This window comes from Pipra filicauda, unplaced genomic scaffold, assembly GCF_003945595.2.
Source record: "Pipra filicauda isolate LSUMZ 115617 unplaced genomic scaffold, ASM394559v2 scaffold170_size1570365_pilon, whole genome shotgun sequence".
NCBI lineage: Eukaryota > Metazoa > Chordata > Aves > Passeriformes > Pipridae > Pipra > Pipra filicauda.
In genome coordinates, this window is record NW_024104218.1 from 1,732 (window position 1) to 25,182 (window position 23,451).

Sequence of the window (23,451 nt, forward strand, 5' to 3'; positions counted from 1 at the left end):
TGAGGGGGTTCAGAGCCCCCACACGGGCGGTGGCGCCTGAGGGGGGAGGAGGTTGTGCCGTGTTCTCGGCTATGGAGAAATACGAGGTGCTGCTGCAAGGGTCCAGGCTCTGCCTGGCGATGAACGGCGTGGTGGGGGTGTAGGTGCTGCTGGAGGGGATGTGTGGACCTGGGGAGGGGGTGTGGAGAACCTGTGGGGTAGTACAGGACCGGGAGTGTAAGTGATGCTGGGGAGGTATGTAAGTGTTGTTGAGGGGTGTCTGTAGGGTGTATGTGGGGCATATGGCCCTGGGGAGGAAGTGTGAGTACCCCTGGGGTTGGTACACAAACATGGGTGTAAATGGCCCGGGGGGGTGTAGGTGGGTACATGGTGCTGGGAAGGGCTCTGTGGGCAGGGCAGGGGCTGTGGATACAGTTACCCCTGTGAGCAGTATATCACCGTGGCTGTAAGTGGTGCTGGGGGTGTAGGTGATGCTGGGGGGGTTGTATGTGGGGTCCATGGCCTTGGGGAGGGGTCTGGGGCCAAGGGATGGGGTGTGGGTATCCATGGATACAGGACTCAGCCATGGGTGTAAATGGCCCTGGGGGGAGTGTAGGTGATGCTGGGGGGTGATTATGGGGTACATGGCCCTGGGGAGGGGTGTGGGTACAGGTACCCCTGGAGGCAGCACACAGCTGGGGCGTAAGAGGCTCTGTGTGGGTTAAATGGTGCTGGAGGGGGTGTATGTGGGGTCCATGGCCCTGTTTAGGGGGGTGTCTATGGGAAAAGTGGTCGGAAGGGGCTCTTTGCCCTGGTTGTTCCACCACCTGGAGCTGAGCAGGTGCTCTGGGTCTCTCCTGTGCCCGGCAGGTGCTGGAGCAGCTCCAGCCCGGGGCACTGGGCACTATGCTGGAAGCTGAACGGAAAACAGGAAAGGGTGCCCAGAAGAAATATATGATAAAGCAGGTGAGAAGGTGGTTGTTAGGAAAACAAAGAGTCTTGTTTGTCATCTCCAGGGGCACTTCTGATAGGAGACACGTGTAGGGCAGCTCAGCAACTGGGTGAGAATAGGCTTACACCTCACTCTGCTGCTTTTTTGGAAAATTGAAGAGTCAGATCATTTTGCTTGAATGTTGAGGCTCAAAGTGGGGAAAGGGCAGCAGCTTATTTAGGTCCATTCAGAGTGTTATCAGCTCAGTCCCTGCTGCCCAGACAGTGCAGAAGCTCTCATTAGCTGTCACACACTTATTTAAAACTCTGCTTTACCCACAGGTCCTAACACCAGGACTGCTCCAAACATTAGATTTGAGCTATCACTGAAAATTTATGTCACTTCATGCAGAATTTGCAGTCCAGACATCTTGACAAAATAAAACTGTTCTGGCTTGAAGTTCCCCTGTCTCTTTGGTGCAATCTCATCCTTGTCTTTTGTTTGGTGCAGGTTGAATGCATTGATCAATACCAAGCAAGTGAGGCCTTGAAGGAGGTATCAGTGCAGCCTTTCTTTACTACTTCACTTACAAAGACCAAAGTCTTAATAGAACAAAGTCTTTTATCTACAAGATTAGCTAAGTAAATAATAAGTAAATCAGAGAGGACTATTTGTGGGTGTTCTCTCTGCCCTCTGCTTGAGCTCAGGCCAGGAGTTTGTATTAATTGTGGTTATATTTGGACATGTAGATTCAAGTGGACAGCTCTTCTCAGAGGATAGTCCTTTCTCAGAGTTTGTATTTGTTTTGTGCTGAAGACAAAGAGCAAAACTCATTTTTTTGGCCATTAAGCTGAAGGAGAATCTTGATCTGTTTGTAGTTCATTATTAATAATGCAACTTCTAGATAATGTATTTCATTATATATTAATTTCTCAGAGTTGGACTTTTTTTTTTTTTTAATGTGAATGGTTTGATTGGTTTTCTTTCTTTGTTGGATTTTGCTTTTTTGTGCAAACTTTTTCCAATGCTTCACATAAGAAGCAACTCCAGAAATACTCTTAAAATACCAAAAATTGTTTCAAGAAAATATGTGAAATAGCACATGATGGATTAGTCTCACAGTGTCCAGAATGCACGGCATCTGGAGTTGGAAAGGGGGGAGAATTCAGATGCTTCATCCTGCTCAAAGAAGTGACTAAAACCACACCAAAACTGGCATTACTAATAAAATTTGATTCAATTTCTCTGCTGACATCTATTGAAGCAAATATTGAAATAAATGCCAACTAGGAATGTGGCTCTTTGTGATTTTTCTCTTCTGTCTGCACAGCCACAAACACAACTATAGGAGAGGAACTTGAGTTCTTTTAACCTTCCACATAATCAGGAAATTTGCTGAAGTAATTAGGATTTGTTACAGCCTTACACAGAAACCACCTTCAGGGAGATAAACATCTCTCATGTCGTATTTTCTGAGGTTCGAGCTTGCATGGGGGTCACAGGAAATAATGGCTATGCTGGAAAAATCATCCTGACTTATATTCTAAAATGTGTTTTCAGGTTTGGATGTTAGGAACAGGAGAAGGGGGTTGCTTACACATCATCTCCCTGCAGATCAGTTTGTATCCTTGCATCTCACAAGGCATTGAGTCTTAGTGAAATATTTGCCTTAACTCAACTTGCAAATGCAAATATTTAACATAATAAAGACACACAAATAAATGTATAAATAAATATACACAAACTCTTCACTTTGGAACAGTTTGATCAGAAATGTGACATGAACAAGTCAGGGACTGGTTTGGGTGTTATTTAAGGTCCTGTTGATGGGAGGGACTGCGGACCCATAGAAAGCTCTCCCTATTTTTTTTTATTTTATGCAGGCAAAGGATTTGCTAAAACTTCGTCATTCAAACATCTGTATTTACAAGGAATTGTTTTTGACTTGGAATAATGAGGTGAGAATGGAATGGGAGTGGTTAAACTGGAACACGTGGTGAATGTTCTGGGCATGTGAGCATTTTCACACATTTAAATTTGGGATAATTGGTGTGAGATACCTAAAAGAAAAGGTTATTTGATTTGAAACAAGCCTGGTTTTTTAACTCCTGAACAAACACACTGAAAAGCTGTGAATATCTGTGGATTGGAGTATTGCCTGCTGACTCACAGATCCTGATGTGAATCAGTGTGCAATTCTGATTTTTATGCCTGTACAAAAACCCTTTTATAGGAGACCATAAGAACCTGACTTATGTATTTGCAGATTTTCTTCAGTGCTTAGGGAAAATCTGTGTTGATTTTCTGGATGTGTATGTGATTTGAATTGTCCCATATGGCTGCAGATAAGATGCTCCATAATGGTGGTTTGTTTTAAAAACAACAAATGCTGGTTTTTTTAACGAAAGGAACGAAATATTGTCTCCTCTGTGAGAGATTATTCATCCCAGAACACTTTGGTGGTGGTGAACATCACACCCACCATTTTGCCAAGTGCTTGGTTTTGTCTTTCTTACTGCAAACAATTAGGCAATGTTGGTGTAATGTTTTATTACAGGTGTCATCTCTGTTCCTCTGCCTGGTGATGCAGCACTCAGGCCAAGGAGATCTTTCAGCTCTAATCCAGGAAAAAAGGCAGAAGTCAGAAAAGATAAGAGACGTGGTAAGAAGTGCAGAAGAGGCACTGACAGTCTTGCTGCTTTTAACAGTTTTCCCCCCTGTGTTCCTTCTTTCTCAGAGTCCTCCTTAAAATCTTCAGAGCACAGGTTTTGGAAACGCTCTTTTCAAAAGATATTTGAAAGTTACTGTGTTTGTGTTGCACTTTCATGTCTGTTGCCCTCACCAGGTGGTTCAGAGGTTCCTGGGACAGATGGTGGATGCTTTGTTTTATACACACCAACAAAATATTTTGCACAGGTGAGCAGAAATCTTGTTCTCTTTGTCTGACAGGTCGTTGTTCTTTGCAGTGACTGTTGGCTCAGCTCAGTGCTCAGAGGCAGGGAGTTCTACTCTTCCAAATGGAGAAGCAGGGGGTTGAAATTCCAGACTTTATATACAGATTAGATTTCTGAGAGTTCTGAAGTCATTTATTTCTTGAGTTTTGTCTGCAGTTAGCCACTTAAATGGGGTATTACCTCTTGGTTTTTTGAATGGGCTCTAAATCGCCCATCTCTTGGTGGCAGTGATGGACAAACTATATCCTTTGTGTACTTAAAGTAAGAGACAACCCTTGCATTCCATGCTCAGATCAATTTGTGTCACAATCAGAAATTTTAAAGCATTTAAAGAAGAAAATAATTGTCTTTTGGGTGATTATTACTTGTAGATAAAAAAAACCACAAAAACAAGAACCAAAAAAACAGAACAACACACACAAAAAAGTCCAAACCAATTCTACTCCCCCCCCACCTCCCAGAAAAACCCCAACCAAAACAAAAACAACCAAAAAAACCCCAAACTAGCCCTTCTCATGTGTAAAGATGCTGGGGATCTGTAGTTATATATCCATTAGACTCTAATTTCACAGGCTGACAGAAAATATTTGCATTGCAGAAATATCAAGCCATCAAACATACTCGTGACTGGTGAAGCCTCCTTCATGCTTAGTGACTTCAGTACAGAAACACTTATGAAAGATGAGATGAAATGGAAAATAAGAGTGGAAGAAAGTAGATATTTGTTTTGCTTTTTTTTTTTTTTCCCTCTACTATGTTTTCAAAAGATTCAGTTGTGGTGGATATTTTTGATCCTCAGAGGAAAACTAGGAAAGGGGGAAAGTTATTTTCCCTTTCCCTTCTCTGCATTATGGTATTTGTCTTCTAAATAGGATATGCACAGGCAGTTGCCTGCAGCATTAATTGTGTTCACAAGTGAAAACTGCAGATGTGTCTGTGAATATGAGCTCTGCAACCAGGACAGTTGGAATCCTTTTTAGCTTTATACATACTCAGTAACCTCTTAGAAAATTGTCCATTAGTTACAGGGTGGTTTGTAGTCTTTTGTGGCATATCCCCAGCAAAAAATGCCTAATGTCTGCAGAATATCTCCACGTTATGTTTAGATATAATTCTTATTTTAACAGGTAGCAAGTCTTGGATGGCTCCAGAAACATTTGGATTTTCTTTCACTGAGAAATCTGACATCTGGTCTCTGGGCTCTGTTCTGCTCGATATGATGACCTGCTTTGTTCTGAATGTAGGTAATAATGTTTCATTAGAGGTTTGAAAGGTCATGGGCCCACCAGGGTGTCTGTAAACCTGTGTGAGAGCTCCTCTGATCCTGTGCTCTTTCCAGGCAGAAGAGATAACTTCCTTACTGCAGGATATCCGAGGGGACAGCAGCTGTCTGGAGGGAGCCCTGACACTGGTGCAAAATGCAGATAACAGCTATTTGCCCTTATTTCCAATTGTATGTATGATGCTACAGATTGAGCCCAGCATGAGACCCTCAGCAAAGTAAGTTCTGGCTGCCTTCCCTTTATTTTTTTTTTTTTTGTCCTAAACCCCTCCTGCCTCCACAAGTTGGGAATGTTAGCTCCTGTTGGAAAGGGACTGAATCAAGATTGCTCCAACAAATCGAGTTATTAAGAAAGTCAAAGACCTGGTGTTCATTCAGAAGTGGACACTGCTATGCACAGGTGTCCTTTATTGAAGAGTTACATTATAAATTCATGTTATAAACAATTTTGTAAGCCATTAACTTGACACCTAAGCATGGCTTGCACAGTGTAAGCTCTTCCATTTTGAAATAAATTGTTTGAATTCTGTCAAAAATTATCCAGTCTTCTCAAAACTAGTATTAGATTTTTTTTACGTCAAAATGAAACAAAGCTTGTAGATTTTGTTGTTGTTGTAACTTTCCAGTTCTAACTTTCTGGTACTGCTTTTGTCTCTCAATTCCAGGGATCTGGTTGATGTTCCATTTGTTAGGGAATGCCTGACTTTTGTTGGTGACACTTCAGTAGTACTGAAAAAGTCTTTGCCTCCCAAAATAACAGATCTGCTCCTTGAGGGAGGAATTGGAAGTGTTCTAGGTAATGAGGAGATCAATGTAATGGTGATTTTCATGGAAAATAGACCCATGTGCTTTCTCATCAGGATGTATTTTGCTTGGAAATGAGTTATTGGACATTCATTTTACTTGAAATAAAATGGGATGCTGTTTGGAGGAAGGATCACTCATTTTGTCTGCACTGTAACATGTTTGCAAATTTATGCAACAGAGGATCTGCACCATTATTTTCCTTCCAAATAAGGAAGATGTTATTTTAATGTGAAATAGATATTGGAATAATGCATTTAAAGCTCCTATCCCTGCTCTGATTTAAATTTTCCAACAGGTCCCCAAAATACATAATTCCAAATACATTGTGAATCATAACACTTGGTAACATTGAAATGTTTGTGTTAGGGGCAAAGTTATTCTCTTTTCAACAATCACAAACTACATTATTTTCATCCACATGAATTCACATCTTGCACAAAATAGAGGCAGTTTGAGTGTTTTTTGTAAGTGTCTGTATCTAATGGTTAGAAAAATTTCCTTGGTTTATTAGCATTCATGCAGGCTTCCTGGGATGTTGAAGAAGTCCAGGCTAAAGGCATTCAGCAGCTTGCCAGTTTTGTAAAGGATAAAAGTGGTAAGGCACTATTTTATTAATTTATTTACTCTGCTCCTTCCTTGTATTTTGAGATAATAGGAAAAAAATTTCTCATGGCAATAAATGAGAATGAAATTGCTCTTTTCCTATTTCTTATTTTTTGGAACACACTGGAACAGGCCACTTGCTGATAGGATTGTGTTGGTACTTGTTCTGTACATGCTTTTGTTGAACAGTAGAGGGGTTTTACTGGATAAGAAAAATGGACACTGGAAAAAAACAATGATATTTTAATTGGCAACTGAAGTGAATTGAAAAACTGACATTTGAAGAAGGTAATTTGTAGAAGCCCTGGGATGCCTTGGAGGTAATTCCTGGGGCTGTAAGGTTGGCAGAGCAAAAGGAGGCTACACATGGCTCATTTCTTTGTGTCTAGTAAAGCTGTGAGAGTGAAGGCTCTATGTTTTCTCCCAGAAACTGCACATTTTTCAAATTAAGCTTTCAAATCAAGATTAATAGTTTCAAAGCACCGTGTTAACTCAGTTATAAAATGCACTGACATTTGACAGTGACAGCATTCTAATGCTGGCATTGGCTTTTGATGGTAAAACACAAGGGTGTTTCTAGCTGTACTTGATAAAGAAAAAGAATAATTTGGTTTTTTTCCTTAGAGTTACCTCTATGTTCCACTCTGTTACTGAAGAAATCTTTTTCTGAGTAATACAGTGGGCTTTAGTTGTAAATAACAAAATGAATGGACCTTTGGGATTCTCCTTCAGTCCTGTTTTCAGCAGTACAGGGCTGTGCCCACCTCTGCCTTGTTTGACACTTCTGCACCCCCTGACTGATCCTTTCAGCCTTGAAGGTGCTCAAAAGGGATCCCTAAAATCCGTCCAGTTTTCCTCATAATTTTGTTACCTGCTTGTGGACACGCTGAACAGCTGTATGGGCTATTCCCAAGGCTCCAAGTCTTCCTAGCACTAGGAGTCCTGGTGAAATACTTTACTCTGCAGATTCTGAAAAGCTGGTTTGGGGCTCGTGCACAATGTTCTTTCTACCCCAGAACTCACTACACAACCAGTGAACAATTCTAGAGTGACTTGAGGAGGAATATGCTGGTTACACTTTGCTTTCCTCCAGAGATTAAAAAAGTCTCTCTGTATTATTCCATCTATACACGTGTTCTGTCCTCTTTGATTCAAGAATGTTGTCTCAGGCAGTTTCTTTTCCCCACAGCCTTCCCCCAGCTGTTAAAATGCACAGAAGTGATCACTTTTGCCATGAAGACTCATGTAACTTCTCTCAAGTTACAACTAGATGGCTGCACGTTATTGCTTGAAATTCTTAGTCAAGGTACAGTTATAAGACTTCCTCCTTCTGCTGGGTCATACAGCCTGTCTGTTGTAAAGGTTAATGTAGCAGACAAGGTTTGAAATGGGTTCAGTAGTGCTTTTAGGGGATGAATTTAAAGTGCTAAAGTAAGGTAACCAGCTTTCTGGTTTCTCATGAATTTCCTTCAGGGCTGGCATGCAGGAATTCTGTGTCAATTTTAAATATAGGTTCAGATCTTGGGCAACCAAGTTTGTTTTCATGTTATGTAGAGTGTTACTAGAATGCATAAATAAAAGACTGTGTTTTGGTATTTGAATTTTAAACCATAAAAGGGCTTTTTTTGGTCTCTTGTGTGGTCCTGCTGTCACTTTCATGGCAATTTACCCCAATAACACCTGGTAATGGTACAAGCTTGAAAATGCTAAGAATTGTGTTTCAGAAAATGAAAGTTTAAAGTAATTTTTGCCTGTGTCGTGTGAAGAAATGCTGCTAATGGAATGTTCTGCTATGCTCACAGTGGGGAGTTCAGACTTCATTCAAATCTTTGTTCTCTTCCATTTTTTTCTGGTGGCAGCTCTGGAACAGGGTGTGGTGATGGCCCTGGATGAGAGAGTGGCCAGCTGCCTGTTGGCCACAGTGAGAAAACACTCTGGAAATGAAGAGTTACTTTCGTTGCTCTGCACGTTTTTAATGATGGTTTCAGCCAGTGGTGGGTCACCTTGTTCCTTTTTGGGGAATATCTGTATGTTCCTACTTTTTTAAATGAAGCCAAGATGCAATGCAGAACTGAGACTTCACTGAGAGATGTGGATGTCTGTGGGTATTAGTTCAATAGTGATAATATTGGTAAGATTGCCTAGATATTGGTAAGATAACACTCCTCAAAGACACACTGCTGAGGCTTCAGGGACTTACAGGACCACTCTAACAGATACAATTCTCTATTTCATCTTGTTTTGGAAACAAGTACAAAGTGGGCAAATAGTAGTGCTTGAGAAAACAAGAGCATAGAACCTGGATTCTATTTTTGACTGCCAGGATGTATTGAAACCATTCTACCTAATTTATCTACTTTTTTTTTTTGTCCTGTATTTGTAATTGCTAAATATTTATATAGTATTTTTAGTTGGTTCCAGTGTCAGTTCAACAGTCATCAGAAGACTGTTTTTATAAATGGTTACAGAAGGACTTAGCAGCAAGAGGATAATATTAAAAAAATAAAAAATTACAGAGTGATGTCTGAGACCAAACTATTTTTATACAGTGTTTCCCAATTCTGAAGCGGGGTCAGTTTGAATCATTAAAATGCAAACATATGAAAAATTGTAATTTATGCCCTCTCAGTTCCTTTCCTGCTCTGTGAATTTCAAGTCTGTGAGGAAAAAGGATGGCCAAACATCCATTTGAAAGGATCAGTTGTGCTAAACACTGTGCTTAAGTGAATCTTGTTAAAGAATTCCGTCTCTTCTGTTGCTTTCTTTTGTCCTGATTGATGATCTCATGTTACCGATTTGTTATCACTGTTTAAATACGGTTAGTGCTGCCTGTTTCGAGGTCAGTGAGTGGGACAGAAATACCAGATTGTATAGAATTTCTTTTTCTGTGTTTTTTTTCAGAAGTGACTGCAGAGAATCTGAGGAAAGTTGGGATAATTCCAGACCTTCTGTCAATTTTAAGGCGTTTTCTTCATAATGAGGAGATCTGCTTCTCTTGCTGTGGGGTTCTCTGGAGCTTGGCTGTCAGTGGTAAGTAGAACACAGCAAGTATTGTTCTTGCACTCATGTGACTGAAAGGCAGCAGGTATTGTGCCTAATTGAGTTCAGGCATTCCTGTTGCTGGGACTGGATTTGAATTCTTTCTTCCATTCTTTTTCCCTGCCAATGGCAGGGGGTTGGAATGAGAGGATCTCTAAGGTCTCTTCCAACCAAACCAGTCTGTGATTCTGGAGAGTTGTCTCCACAGCAGTACTAGAATAACTTCATGATCCAGAGTTAAATTAGAGAAAAATAAAAAATAATGCAGATTTCTTTTAGCAACCCTTTATATGATAGGGTGTCAAAGTCAAATATTTACTGTTCAGGCCAAGATATGGCCTGATTTGTTCCTGTGACATACATTTGTGTGGTGTTCTGATCATCAAGGAAGGCTGAAAGCACAGACTGTGCACAATTGCAGCATTTGGTGTGTTTTATTCCCTCTATGCATCACGTCACCCATTTGATTTATGTGACCAGCTGAAAATCCACCCTGCAGACCATATTCTGTCAAAACAGGGGTTATTTTGGGAGGTTTCTTGCTGTGATCCCCATGCATAATTTAAATTAAACCCAGTTCCTGAAGAAGTTCAGCTTTCTCCTATAAACATGAGTATTTATTAGTCTTGCAATGTTTGGATTGGTTTGTTTTGGTTTTTTAGATCCTTCCCTCTGCTGCTGTCCAGACTAAAACAATGTTGCATTACTCCAATGCCAACCCCCTTTAAGGCTTTATTGATATAATTTGACATACAATGATATTATTACTTGATTAAATAACTCTGTCTGATGCATTTCCTTTTTGTTAAGGTAACTCAGAGAATAATGAAGACCAAGCAGTGCTGGAAGGTGCTGTCCCTGTCACCTCTGCAGTCCTTCAGAAACACCTCCAGAACGGAGCAATTGCAGAGTCCGCTTGCTCGGCTTTGTGGGCACTGTCACTCCAAGGTGTGTTTTCCCAGTCTCCTTGTTCCTTGGGCATGGAAAAGGCTCTTATGTCAGTGGTGATCCCTGAAATCCAGGCTGTGGTGATGCCTGACATCCAGGCTGCTTGGCTGGAGCAGGCTCTGCAGATGGCAGCAGAGTTAGGGACTTGCATCCTCTCTTAGTCACTCTCCCCTGCATTTGCTCCCTAGCTGTCTAATGAAGAGATTTTTGATGAGCTGTAGCAATTAAATCACCAGATAGTGCTAATGGTGACTGCCCTGTGGGGCAGCCACACCAACCCTGTGCTGTGCAGAGTGTGCAGAGCACTCTGGCTTCTCCCTTAACACCAAGAATCCCAGCTGTGTTATTTCTTTGAACACAGCATTGGTGTTGTGCAGCATGGGCTGGGAGGTTTGTTTTTATGCCATTTGCTCTGTTAATCAGGAACAATATTTCAGATTAAAAAGGAAAACACATCTCTTTCATTGTCATGTGCACTAAGGAACCCATCCTTGCAGTACTGTTTTGTCTTATTTCTTGCTCATGAAAGAATATTGCCACAGTTTACCTACTGCCTGCCCTTGTGCCAGTGTTCCACTGGGAAAAGCTGAGCAAAACACCTTAGCAATCTCATTTCTAGTCCCCATCAGCAGAATAAGTTGAGTATTCAGCACTCTCCATTCCTTTTGGTTTGGAGAATATTGAAGTTTTGGTCTTTTCTGTGTGTTTTGTTTGTTTGTTTTTTTTTTAAAGGCTGTTTAACTGACAGTGACTATGAACCCACAACAGCACTTTTGCTGGAGGCACTCAGGATGAACCCAGAAAGAGCAATGCTCATGAAGAATGGCTGCCTGGCCCTAGCCAGCTTCCTAAGGGTGTCTGGTAACATTCAGCAATTCTGATTTTATTAATTGCAAATCAGCTCAAAAGTGGATTTTTCTGCATAGATCAAGACTCATAGTGGGATTGGGATTGACCTCTGCTCTCTGAATCTTTTCTTGCAGGTCTGGAAGAGGAAATTGTGGAAGTGGGGTTGGGACTTTAATTTTCCCATGAACCAGAGAGTTTGTGGACTCCTTGTGCCTGGAGGTGTTCCAGGGCAGGCTGGATGGGGCTTGGAGCAACCTGGAATAGTGGAAGGTGTCCCTGCCCATGGCAGGGCATTGGAATGAGAGGATCTTTAAGGTCCCTTCCAACCCAAACCATTCTGTGATTCCATGAACCCAGCATGCTTGAGAAGTATTAGATCAGCACAGTCTGATCTATTAGTAACTTGAGAGTGCTTTGGTAGTTATTTTATGATGGTGTTTCAACTGTGTGAAAGGGTAGATATCAATCAGTGTGAAAACAAGAAACATCAGAATCACTTCTGCCATGCACGACAGCGTCAGCTGCAAACATGGTCTACTTGTTGCCCAAATATGCTTCAGAATAGTTTTTAGGGAGACTGAAAATAATGGGCAGGATTTTCTGAACATATGACACATGTGCTAGCTGGTGAGGGGTCTGGGAAGCAGATCATGCAGTCTGCAGCTACCAACGAGCCCAGCAGTGTTTGTCTTCCTTCCAGAAATAGCAGCTTTGACATTTATAACGGACTCGAAAGGCAGTGGAATAGAACTGATCAAAGATGTTTATCACCTTCACTTTGACAATTCAGGAGTGGTGGGAGCTCTCTGTTTGCTGATGAAGGAGATGGCTCAGTATGGTGAGATGGCTGGTGCTGTTATTTGTTGAGTTTCCTTCACCCCTAAAACCAGTAAAACCATAAAAGCAGCTGCTCAGGGACATGTTAGTTGCTCTCAGGTTTATGTCTGAGAAAGGAGGATGAATTGAAACTGAAAATTCAACCCTCTTACTCTGATGTTAAAATGCTGTAATTTCATCTCATCTTGCCTTTTCCTTGTGTAGATCCATCCTTTCCCTGTGCTCCTGTAGCTCCTGCCCTGTTGGCAGTTGTGCTATAACCATAAATTATCCTGTTCATTGACACTGCAGATGAGGTTGTGCTGGATATGCTGTCCCAGAAAATGGACAAACTGCTGTCTGAAATAAAAATCCAGTTTCCATTTAGCACGGTATGGAAAAAGTCTCTGATAGTAACGAGTAGATGCTTAGTATATTATTTCTGGGGATGGATTTGATAATTTTCAAAAATCTGGAATTACATGATGCATAAATTTAGAGAATTAGCTGTATGTGGGGTGAAGAGTGAGTTTGTAAGAATAGTTTAACTGCTGAAAAAAAGTTGTTGAAAGGGGTTTTTTCTTTAGGCTGTAACTTTTTAAAAACTATGTTCTGGTCTCTTGCAACATCACGTTAATTTACTGTATTCTTCATACTAAACCAGGCTAAAGTTTACAGGAAAAAAAAGCTTAAGTACATTACATCCAATTTATTTTTGGTTTGGAAGTGGCATTCTTAAAAAAAACAAACAAACCGACAAAAGCTTTCCAGTAGTTTGTATGAAGATTTAACTTACATTAAATTTCAACACTGAAAGAAGGAAAAACATGCAAAGTTATCTGAGCTGCTTAATGTGTTACACTAATATTTCCTTTGCAATGGCTTGCTGTCAATAAACCAGTGAGAAGTTTGTTCATCAGGCCAGTAAAACTGGTTAGTCCTAACTTTGGTGGTTTTAGTTATGCATTTACATAATTGGCTTCAAAGTTACAGTTACAAACTGTTCTCCAGCGTCTCCTGCAGGCATTGCAGGAAAAAGTAATCACAGAAGGGCAGAAAGCTCCCTGTCCTGTTGTCAGCCTCCCTCATTGTTATAACAGCAGCCACTTTAAAGACCTATGTTAGACACAGTGTTTTTATTAATAAATGAATACAAAAATAAGTGAAGCAACAAGGTAAACTTGTATTTGACAGTTCTCACATTTCTCTCCAGGAGATAATGACCCTCGTGGATGCCACACTTTTGAAACTGCAGAAGTAAAAGGAAAACTTTTTGTCTAAAAACAAGACTTGTACACACCTGGATATAAAAGCTTGGATCCTCCAGAAATATTTTAAAGGATTTTTCCTCACCAGAAGATGAATATTGGCCTATTACATATATTATATAATATAAAAGCAGGTATATATTGTTGGTTTAGGTACCACAACTGTGTGACTAACAGCAATAATTTAGAATTCACCTTAACATATCTGAAATAAAGATTTTAGTCTTAGAAGTTCTGGCAAAGCAATGACAGTTTCTTCCTTCACCTGCCATAATTTAATTTTTTTTTTTAACTTATTCAGTGTGTATTTCCTTTACAGAAGTTTAACTGATGAAGTTCTTCACAAATGCAGGCATTTGTTACAAATGTTGTTTGAACACAAGGATTGGTAGTAGGCATAGAAACCACCCAGAAGGGATACCAGCAGGATTCTTGGATGGCAGCATTCCCACACTAGGGTAGGAAGTGTTGCCTTTGCATTGATTTTAGGAAGTAGCTGCTGACAGTTCTGACTTATCTCTAAATTTGTCCTGGAATGTGACAGGAAACCAGCAAATGCTGCAGGTAAAAGCACAGGGTAGAACCCTTCAAGTTTTACAATTTCTGTTGTTAGTTTTGTTCTTAACAGCAGCTTCCCATTTCTTTTTCTCCAAGGTGTACAGTCTCATAGCTGCTTGTGCATCCTGGATCTGAAAGAGAACAGAACAAACAGGAGCCTAATGAAACACAGTTGCTTTAAGAACATTATTGTTAATAATCATGGAATCACACAGTGCTTTGGGTTGGAAGGGACCTTAAAGCTCCTCTTGTTCCACCCTCTGCCATGGGCAGGGACACTTTCTACTATTCCAGGTTGCTCCAAGCCTTGTCCAGCCTAGCCTTGAACACTTCCAGGGATGTGTGGTAATAAGCAGCTAAATCTTCCATCATTTTAATATATAATTTCAATTGATATTTATCTGATTTTAGATTTAGGCTCTGTGACTACTCAGAATGTGTGGGCAAGGCTCTGTGCTTCTTTCTGACTGTCACTTGGAAAGTCATAATGAGAAAATTCTCTTGATACATTATCTTAGAAATAGGCTCCCAATCTGCCCTGCTTTCCCAATTCATTCCTCTCTTATATCCTCCTGCCCACTGAAAGAAAGGAACTAACTGCTGAGGGTCAGGTGGAGCCTCTCATACTATCTGTCCATCCCCTCACAGTACAAGGGTGCAGAATGCTGCTTTTAAGGTAAGCAGTTGATACTTGATCATTACTTCTTTTCTCTGGAGATTTTAAAATGACAAGGATTAATATTTTTAATCAAAATACAGATGATTTGTGCAAAAGCTGTTTATGAAAATAAGGAAACGTAACAGTAAGCAAGCTTAGATGACAATCTCACTGCTGCTGGTGTTCAAGCAGAGCTTGCTGACTTTTGGCTGGAATGATGGCACAGCATTCTGGATTGAGCTAATGTGTAGTACCCTGTTGATCTACCCAAAAATGTATGTTCTGATGAGATACCTACCGAGCTGTGCTCTGATGTCTGCACCTTAACATTGAGCAGGGTCTCACAGAGCAGCTTCAGTGATGGCCTTGAACTCTAGAAACAGAAAAGATTATAGTCATGCTGCCTCTTGAAATATACAGAGATGTGTAAATATATAAATATAAATATATATAAAAATATATAAATATATATATATAAATACTAATTCAAGTGTATTCCTTAAAGAATAGCACATCTTAGCTTACTGCTGAAATACCAAGAATAATTAATGAAACATGAGATTTATGCATGCACTGCTGAGAGGATTCTTTTTGTACTACCATAATCTTAAGATTTATGTTTGGGGTGCTTAGCTGTGGAAAAAACCCCCCTGAATATCTAGTTACAGAACTTAAAATACCTCCCAATAATCTGAACCTCTACTCCTGCATTCTAAGCAGAAACTTGAAGCCATCTATATTTTTATATCCCTATGGAAATGATACCATTAAGAAGATTGCATAAGCTTTGCTCTAAGTAGAACTCTACCATCTTATTTTGCTGTCCAGAAAAGTGTTATGAAGCCCATGAGAGTGCTAAAAATGGGAAAGCCATGGAATTTTGTGCACAGGTGTTACTGATAATGTGAGCACTGAACTAAGTAACTTATGGAGGTATTTCAGACACTAAGTAAGCGTTGGACGAGACTGGTATTTTCGAGTGCCAAAAATGAGGCATCCCTGTTCCAGGTAGGAAAGAAAACAGGGTCAGGTGGATGCACAGGAATGAGCCAGCAGCTCCAGAGTCAGTTAACTGAGGTGCACTTTCCCATCAGTCTCTTACCTTGACTCTCTCTTTGAAAGGTTTATATCTCTGTGTGTCCCTTATCTTCTTCTGAGGGTGATCAAGAAACAGGACCTACAAGAAATTACATTTCCAGTCCAAAACATGCTGTGGCGTGAAACTTCTTACAGCTGAATGTACAGCTGCCTGCTGTTCCCATCTAAGAGATACTTCAAAACCATGAAAGGACAAGACCAAGATCATGCAGTAACTGGCTGGATTCAGGATTCACAGTTCTACTTGGTGTGAGAAACAGAGATGAAGCTGGAGGTGCCTGCAGAGACCACCTGCAGTGCTGGCACAGCATGACATCAGGCACCTGTCTCAGGTAACTAGGACCAGACTGCTGGGCTTTGGGGACTAAGCAAAGCATGCACAGGGCTTTTCCCTCATTGTTTCATTCCTGGCTCTTTAGCAGCAACAGAGTTTGGAAGCTGAAGAACTTTAGTGGGCAAGTGATTAGGGCTGTAATTGGTGCTTTATCACTGAGAGAACAGTGAAAGAGCTGCAGTTTGCAGGAGTTCAGGTGTGTTCACCTGATCCAGGACGATGTGTCAGAAATTTAATCAATGTCAAATGTGCAGCCACGTACCTTCAGATCATTCTTTAAAGCATGTCCAACCAAAATCCTCCCTTTCAGGATGTCAGCAACCTCCTTCTGAACAGTTTTAAAGTCTTCACCTAAAAATGCCACACAAGGAAACGCTTTCCATGAGCAAACTACAATTAAAACACTGCATCTTTTCTGTGAAAGCAGTTGTGTCCCTGGGGCTGTAGTTATGCAAATTGTACAGTACACTAAATCCTCTGCTCATTAGACAATTCCATAAAGAGAGCATGAAAAGGAGATAATTTTTCTATTGCTCCCATACCATAATCCACCAGTTAATTTCTTCAAGGGCAATAGTGATAACTCTGTAAGAAGTACTTCTCCCCACCATTTTTCTTAGCATTAACATAAATCTTAGCATTTTGTTTTCCCAAAATAGGTCTAAAACTGTTCCAAGCTCAGCCAGTCAGGCTTCAGTGACAGCCTGTTAAATTTTCCCTCCTTAAAGAACATTCTGGGGGAACACCCCTCCTACCTGCATTGATATTCTGAGGGCGTATGCCACTGACAGCTGTCCTGTAGTCAGTCACCTTTTCTGTGGGCTTGACATACTTGTCATAAATGCACTTCCCAAACTGGTTCACGATGGACACTCGAGCCACAATGCTGTCCTCCCCCTTGGGGCCCACCCCCACCATCTCACAGTCCATGGCTACAGCTCTTGTCAGCCTGAAAGACAAAGGACAGCATGAGACACCTCTGTGTGCAGTTCACAAGGTTTACAGGTTGCTTCCAACAGGGAAAAAGTCAGTCAGCAGAGGCAGGGAGATGTCAGCCCACACTGTCCACCTGCAGATCAGTTTTTAGCAGCTCCTCTCGATGCCTCTGCTGCCATCCTTCCCCCTGGAATGTCACTCACCCATCAGAAGCGTTTTCCTTGACCAGCACCTGCTCCACAGACTCTTTGGATGGGCCTGTTTCAAGTCCCATGTTTCTTCTGGCAATTTTTGCTGCTTCAGGTCCTATTGCTGCCTCGATATCTTTGGGGTCAACGTCATCAAACCAGATGTCAGCCCTGGTAAGAACAGATTTAATTACATTTATGGCCTTAAAGCAGTCTGGTGTCTGTTTGGTGTACAATAAGCCAGTTTATTTCTTAAATTGAGAAATAAACCCTGAAAATTAGGTCTAGTGCTGTCACTTCTGCAGGTTTTTTGCTATATGTGAGGAGTAGGGGCAATATGGGCCTTATTTCTTCCAAAACTTAGTGTGCAAGAGTGCAGCTGTTTTGAATGTACCTCTCTGTGTTCCTTAAGCATGCCAAAATGACTATTCCCATCCAGGTGTGATGCCTGAAGTACTCACTCCTTGGGCTGCTGCTCCACGTGTTCCTCAGCTTTCCTCCTCTTATGTTTTAAATCATCCTTCTCCTTCACAACATTGCCATTTTTCCTTTTGTCTTTGCAGCCTTTTCCATTGCTCTTGGTGCCATTTAAATTCTTGTTCACTTCAACCCCCTTGGATTTTGGCTTAGACAAGGGAGGACTCTCTTTAGCAGAACCACTGTCCATCTTCTTTGTGGGTTTGGCCTTTCCCACATTCCCATTGAGAGCTGGGACTTCTGGGCTTTTGGCTGCTTGGACTGGCTGCTTCTTTTTGGTGTCAGTTTGACATGTAGAGAGGGACTTGTTGGAGCCATTTGCCTTTTGTTTCAGTAGCTAAAATGATAAAAAGGAAAAAAGGATAAAGGGAAAGAACCTGGAAAAGAGAAGCTTTGGGGTGATCTAATTCCAGTATCTGAAAGGAGCCTTCAAGAAAGATGGCGAGAGACTATTTACAAGGGCCTGGAGTGACAGGAAAGGGGGGAATGGCTTCAAACTGGCAGGGTTGGATGGGATAATAGGAAGAAATTCTTCCCTGTGAGGGTGGTGAGGCCCTGGCACAGGTTGCCCAGAGAAGCTGTGGCTGTCCCATCCCTGGAAGTGTCCAAGGCCAGGTTGGACGGGGCTTGGAGCAACCTGGGAGAGTGGAAGGTGTCCCTGCCCATGGCAGGGGGTGGGTTGAGATGGGCTTTAATGTCCCTTCTAACGCAAACCATTCCATGATTCTGTGATTATCTCCCTCTCCAGAGGGACTCTGGACTTTCCAGATGGCTTTAGGGGAATTACCTACAACGGGGCGTCCCAAATATCGGCACACACCCCTTTATTTACTGACACAAAGGTGATGATTATTGTTAATTACCGCGCACAGCTGCACTCGGGGATTGCCCGCATGGCCCCTCCCAGCCCCCGGGGACGACTCCGGCTCTCCCCCGCGCATCCCCCGCTCCCCTCACCTCCTGCAGCGCCTTCCAGTTGGACGAGAACTCCTGGGGGTCGCGTGGGGGACGCGCCACCGCCATCCCGGGGCCTTTCGGGGCGGCTTCGCCGCGGCCCTTCCTCCTCCTCCTCCTCTTCTTGCCCTTCCCGCGGGCCGCGGCGCTCGGCCCCGGCGCCTGGGGCTCCGCGGGGCTCTGCTTCGCCATGCGGGGGGCAGAGGGACGGGATCAGGACCGGAATCGGGATTGGGATCGTGGGGCAGCGGGTCCCAACCGGGCCGCGCCTCCCGCAGGGGGACCGGCACAGCGCCGCCCCGCCCCGGCGGGGAACGCCGCCCCGCGCTTGGGTTCCGGGGGCGAGGGGTGCCGGCTGGGTCACGGGGCTGGGGGGTCATGGAGAGATCCCGCCCCATGGGGACACCCCCCTTCGTCCCCCACAGGGACACGGAGCCCCCGAACCGCCTCTGGGCCGGCGGGGCTGGCGCGCACCCTTGGGAAGCCGCGGGCATTGCGCAAGGGCGGGCGGGCTCCAGCTGCCGGAGCGGCCCCGGCCCCCCGCGCCCCCGCCGCGCTGAGGCCCCGCTCGAGCGCTATTTGTTTGCTCCAAGCCCTGTTTGCTCTCCCCTTCCGCTCCACGTGATGCTCTGGGCCAAAAATCGCCCTCCTCGTCCCTGGGCCGGCGCGGACAGCGCGGCTGCTCCAGGATGATGGTGGGCTGGGCGGTGCGGGCGCTGGTGATGCTCCCGCTGGGGCTGTGCTGGCCCCGAGAGGTGAGTCTGAACCTCCGGAACACGCGGCTTTCCAGGAAGGCTTTCGCGTTTCTAAGAAAAAATAATAACGGAGGAGAGGCGACGCGACGTTGTTTCTAAGCCAAAATCCGCTCGGCCTCGCTAATCACGGAGATAAAGCTGTTTCCCCCGGGTGGCTGCTGTGCAGCCCGTGCTCAGCGCGGAGCAAAGCCATGAGAACTTGGCGCTGGGACTTGTTGAGCTGTTGGCTGGAGTTCCTTCCAGGTCAGGTTCAGTGAGCGATAGTCTTGTTATCCATTTGTTTTTCTTAAAAAAACCGTAAAGCTATTCTTCTTCTTCTTCTTGCAGAAATTCCTCAGTGCTCTGGATGCAGAAGCTGTTTTCTCCTATTTTGGAACTAGCTCGGTTGCTGATGGTATGCAGGGCTCCGTCCTTCTTCATTTTAGAACACATCTGTCAGTTCATTTCTAATCCTTTTGATATCTGATAACTCTAAGAACGCTTATTAACAACCCCTGATCTGACAAGCATTGGGTGTTTCTGAGTTCCATTGCTCAGAGACAATCAGTGCCTCAGTGTGAGAGTGGTTGAAGAACTAGGTCAGCATTTAAAATCTGCTGAAGGAGATATGCTAAATCTCTTTCCACATTTCTGCTGTGGTCCTCATCCTCTGTATTGGTGTTTTTCTATGAGATAAACAGATCCAGGTCTGCTGAGTGGGAAGCTTTAGATTAAGGATAACTTTAAATGTATTTGGTAATTATTTTTTAAAAATAAATGTATGGAGAGAGAAGTATTCCAGGTCTGGATTGATGATAGTTAAGAATAAAAATGTGTTTTGATGTCTCAAATCCCTAAAGGAAGGGTATGGTCTGTGTATGAGTTCACCTAGAACTCATCCTTCCTGGGTTATGATAATTCTCACTCATTAATACTTAACATCCGTGGAAGTAAAACTGTCCCAGTCTTTGTTAAATGAACTGTTCTCTTTATTGAGAGAGCAAAAGCACCAATAAATCAAGAGCCAGTTTCTGTTGTCAGTTCCCAATCAGATTATCCTCAGTTTGGAACACATGAAAGCACAGAAATTCCTTGACCCCGGAAGGCCACAGTTGTCATTTGGAGAGCATTTTTCCTAGGGAGACAGACCATTACACTGAGTTTCTGTGTATCATCATTTCTCATAACTGTTCCCCTTGTTCTGGTCTTGTTTGATTTCTTTCAGTACCCGAGTTTGTTGTGGCTGAGCCAACTTGCCCTTGCAAGGAAGAGCAGGTTGGGCTGATGCCCTGTCGGATCCAGCACTGCTCCATCGAGGCCTGGGGAGAGCTCTTTGCCTTTGAATTTCTAGAGGACCACGCCCTCCTTTCCTCATCCTTTGTGAGCAATCAAGTGGTGAACTCTTCCTTTAGCTTCCTGAAGAGATTCCCAGGGAACTGCTTTGCAGGAGGACACCCACTGCAGCCTCCTGGGGCCACGAGTAGAGTCACTTACTGTGAAGGGCAGTTGGTGAGTATGAGCTGTTACAGCCCCTGTAGCTTTGCAGCTTCATGCACCAAACTTGTGAACCATCCACTTAATAAATCTGAGCTTGACAAAGGGAGGATATGGCCCACAGTTCTCCACTGATACCACATAACTTTGGGATAACTCAGAGGTGGTATTTTATCTGCTTTAGCAAGGAGTTGTCGTTGTGGATGAGGAAAAGATTCACATCAGGCCAGTCAGAAGCAAAGATGTGGCCCTGCTGAAGGACTTTGGCTTCTCCAGACCCCACATTCTCTTCAGAAGTGCTGCAGCAGAGGCAAAGACAGCAAGAGGTAATGGACATGGAGAGGAAGCTCTGCTTGGAAAAGCTGTCTGATGGTAGTGGGGCTGCTTGCATAAGCTCAGGGGAAAAAGTGATATTTAGAAATATATGAGTAGGCTTGAAAACATTTCTCACCTCACTAACCCCAAACTTTTCTCACCTCACATTTACTACCCACAGGTGTAACTGGTGTGTTTTCATGCGGGTAGTTGTTATTTTGGTAGCACAGGTGTGTTATTAAGGATGCTGGCAGGTGAAAGAAACCACCAGAAACCACCAGAAGTGGGAAACCTGAGAGAAGTGGACTTCCAGCTGTGTTATTCTATCTTTGGGGAAAAGGGAGTGGACCTGTGGAAGCTTTTATGTTGCATTTTGAACTCCCTTTGTGCTGTCCAGCAGGGCGGGGTCCTCCTCGCCTGCAGAAGAGGGCTGAGGGAGCTGTCAAACATCTGGAGCTGATGGTCGTGGCAGGTCCAGATGTTTTCTTGTACCACAGAGAGGACACGGAGCGATACATTCTTGCCAACCTGAACATTGTGAGTAGCCCTCTGTTTGGAATGCTGTCCCTGTGTGGGAGCTCCCAGGCTGTGTCACAGGCAGGACCTTTCAGGGGGGTTGTGGTCACCTGCCCCTGGTACAGAGCACTGCTCGTGTGCAGGACATTCCTCTCTGCTTCCCTTGGCAAACTTCCCTTGCACAAGAAGCTGCATGAATAAAAGAGGATGTTAAAAGTTTTTGAGTTATAACCATAAAACCTATACAGAAAATGTAGCTCTTATTCATTACAAATATTTTTGTAAAACAGATAGAGTTTTATCACCCAAGCCTTGATTAAGTCCCTGCTGCTTTCAGCGGGATTGAACTAAATCCACCGAACGAATCTTACATTTTAATTTCAATGATTCGTTTCTGTTACAGAGTTTTTCTAAATGACTCCCTGTACTATTATTAAGAATTTGTTTATGCATTTTCTGTGTGTGTGTACAGCAAAAAAATTCTTTAGCATTCACTCTCCTACCCTATGAAACTGTTTTCCTTGCAGATCCTTCTTTCTGCTTCAGCAATATCTGACAAGTCTAACAACAGTTCTCATCTCTTGACAGATTTATTTACATTTGTAGCACATATGCTGATGTTGTTCTTCCCAGTGATTTTGTAGTTACCTCTGTAGTGGGTGCTGCCCTGCTCTTGGGAACAGTGGGAGTCGCTGAGGTGCCTTCTGTATTGAACCCTTTCCATCTCTTACCAGGGAGCAGAGCTGCTCAGAGACGCCTCACTGGGGGCTCATTTCAGGGTTCATCTTATGCAAATGCTGGTTTTGAGAGAGCCAGAGGTAAGCAGGGAGGACTGTAATAAGGTGTTGTCCAAGGGGTTTCTCAAAGCTGTTTGGAATGTGCAGACTTGTGCCTCCCCTCCAGGCAGAGCTGAACATCACCACAAACATCACCTCCTCGCTGATCAGCGTCTGTGAGTGGAGCAAGAAGGTGAACCCCCAGAACGACTCTGACCCCCAGCATGCTGACATTGTCCTCTACATCACCAGGTCCTGGAGCAACCCTGCCCTGGGAGGGACTGGGAACAGGGTTGGGAACAGGGCTGCTGGTGTTCAGCGTTTACCGCAGTGACGGTGACTCGCACCAAGTCTTTGGCAGTGGGTTGATTCTGCTGTTTGGGGCTGATTCTCCTGCCCTTTGTGTAATGCAGTTAGTCAGAGATGCTGTTCCTCCAGTTTCTGAAGGAAGTGGGATATTCCCCCAGGCTGGAGCAGACATTGTGTGCTCCCAGAGCAGCACAACCAAACCCACTGCAGCTTTTTGTGGGCAGAAAAGTTGAACAGTAACTGGAAGTGAAAACCCACTGGTGTTTTCTATGCAAGATTCCTGGTGCTATTCCAGCTCAGACATTTTGTCTGACTGGCAGGCTCCTTGCTCTAAATTGCCTTGGTTTGTCAAATTTGTCAAATGCAACCTTTTCTTGAGTGCAGTGAGTTTTGTTTCGTGCTCTTTCTTCAAAGAGATGAGGATACTGCTCTGTCTTTTGCAAATAGGATTATGTCATTTTACTCTGTTCTGCTCCTCTGAGGACATTTGGATTTTTAAATGTAGAATCATTGTAAATTTTGAGCAGTGGGACCCTACTGCTACAGTCTTGCTCCAGGGAACTCCATGTGTCAAAAGAAATGTTAGATTGGCAGAGTTAGACCAGGAAAGCTCAAAGAAATTCAGCTG

At 43.3% G+C, this 23,451-nt stretch overlaps 3 protein-coding genes across 9 annotated transcripts in view; 2 read left to right on the plus strand and 1 right to left on the minus strand.

Annotated features, from left to right (window-relative positions):
• On the plus strand, positions 1-13,707 carry STKLD1 (serine/threonine kinase like domain containing 1). 3 transcript variants are annotated; one of them, XM_027741528.2, is made up of 19 exons: positions 1-86; positions 850-945; positions 1,421-1,465; positions 2,794-2,868; positions 3,468-3,572; positions 3,756-3,826; positions 4,463-4,578; positions 4,992-5,104; positions 5,204-5,364; positions 5,812-5,942; positions 6,465-6,548; positions 7,746-7,862; positions 8,416-8,550; positions 9,458-9,586; positions 10,406-10,543; positions 11,276-11,404; positions 12,093-12,230; positions 12,521-12,600; positions 13,422-13,707. In XM_027741528.2, the coding sequence occupies exons 1-19, from the start codon at positions 72-74 to the stop codon at positions 13,467-13,469; spliced, it is 1,926 nt and encodes a 641-aa protein (XP_027597329.2). In that variant the 5' UTR covers positions 1-71; the 3' UTR covers positions 13,470-13,707. The 3 variants fall into 3 exon arrangements, with proteins under 3 accessions (XP_027597329.2, XP_027597331.2, XP_039235528.1); XM_027741530.2 differs by having other exon boundaries at positions 12,183-12,230; XM_039379594.1 differs by lacking the exon at positions 1-86 and adding an exon at positions 103-143.
• Positions 12,903-19,028, minus strand: REXO4 (REX4 homolog, 3'-5' exonuclease). Its single transcript, XM_027741533.2, has 8 exons — positions 18,683-19,028; positions 17,710-18,062; positions 17,264-17,419; positions 16,880-17,073; positions 16,387-16,475; positions 15,795-15,869; positions 14,991-15,065; positions 12,903-14,165 (listed from the first exon to the last, which is right to left on the minus strand). The coding sequence occupies exons 1-8, from the start codon at positions 18,869-18,871 to the stop codon at positions 14,064-14,066; spliced, it is 1,233 nt and encodes a 410-aa protein (XP_027597334.1). The 5' UTR covers positions 18,872-19,028; the 3' UTR covers positions 12,903-14,063.
• Positions 15,147-23,451, plus strand: part of ADAMTS13 (ADAM metallopeptidase with thrombospondin type 1 motif 13) — a 24,955-nt gene continuing 16,650 nt past the window's right edge. Inside the window, exons 1-7 of one of the 5 annotated variants that reach the window (XM_027741527.2) lie at positions 15,147-16,122; positions 19,762-19,828; positions 20,639-20,922; positions 21,092-21,233; positions 21,620-21,759; positions 22,473-22,556; positions 22,642-22,766. In XM_027741527.2, the coding sequence (XP_027597328.2) occupies positions 20,698-20,922; positions 21,092-21,233; positions 21,620-21,759; positions 22,473-22,556; positions 22,642-22,766 (716 nt within the window). In that variant the 5' untranslated portion in view covers positions 15,147-16,122; positions 19,762-19,828; positions 20,639-20,697. The other 4 variants (XM_027741525.2, XM_027741523.2, XM_027741524.2 and 1 more) reach the window with 4 other exon arrangements.

Bases quoted from the DNA above. Each gene is read 5' to 3' on its own strand.
- STKLD1 (XM_027741528.2), top strand. The intron at 5,105-5,203 runs GTAGGTAATAAT...TGCTCTTTCCAG, and splicing joins TGACCTGCTTTGTTCTGAAT to GCAGAAGAGATAACTTCCTT. The intron at 5,943-6,464 runs GTAATGAGGAGA...TTGGTTTATTAG, and splicing joins AGGAATTGGAAGTGTTCTAG to CATTCATGCAGGCTTCCTGG.
- REXO4 (XM_027741533.2), bottom strand. From the start codon at position 18,871: ATGGCGAAGCAGAGCCCCGCGGAGCCCCAGGCGCCGGGGCCGAGCGCC. The intron at 17,420-17,709 runs GTGAGTACTTCA...TGTTCTTACCAG, and splicing joins GTGGAGCAGCAGCCCAAGGA to GGCTGACATCTGGTTTGATG. The intron at 14,166-14,990 runs GTAGGTATCTCA...GTTCTCTTTCAG, and splicing joins AGACATCAGAGCACAGCTCG to ATCCAGGATGCACAAGCAGC.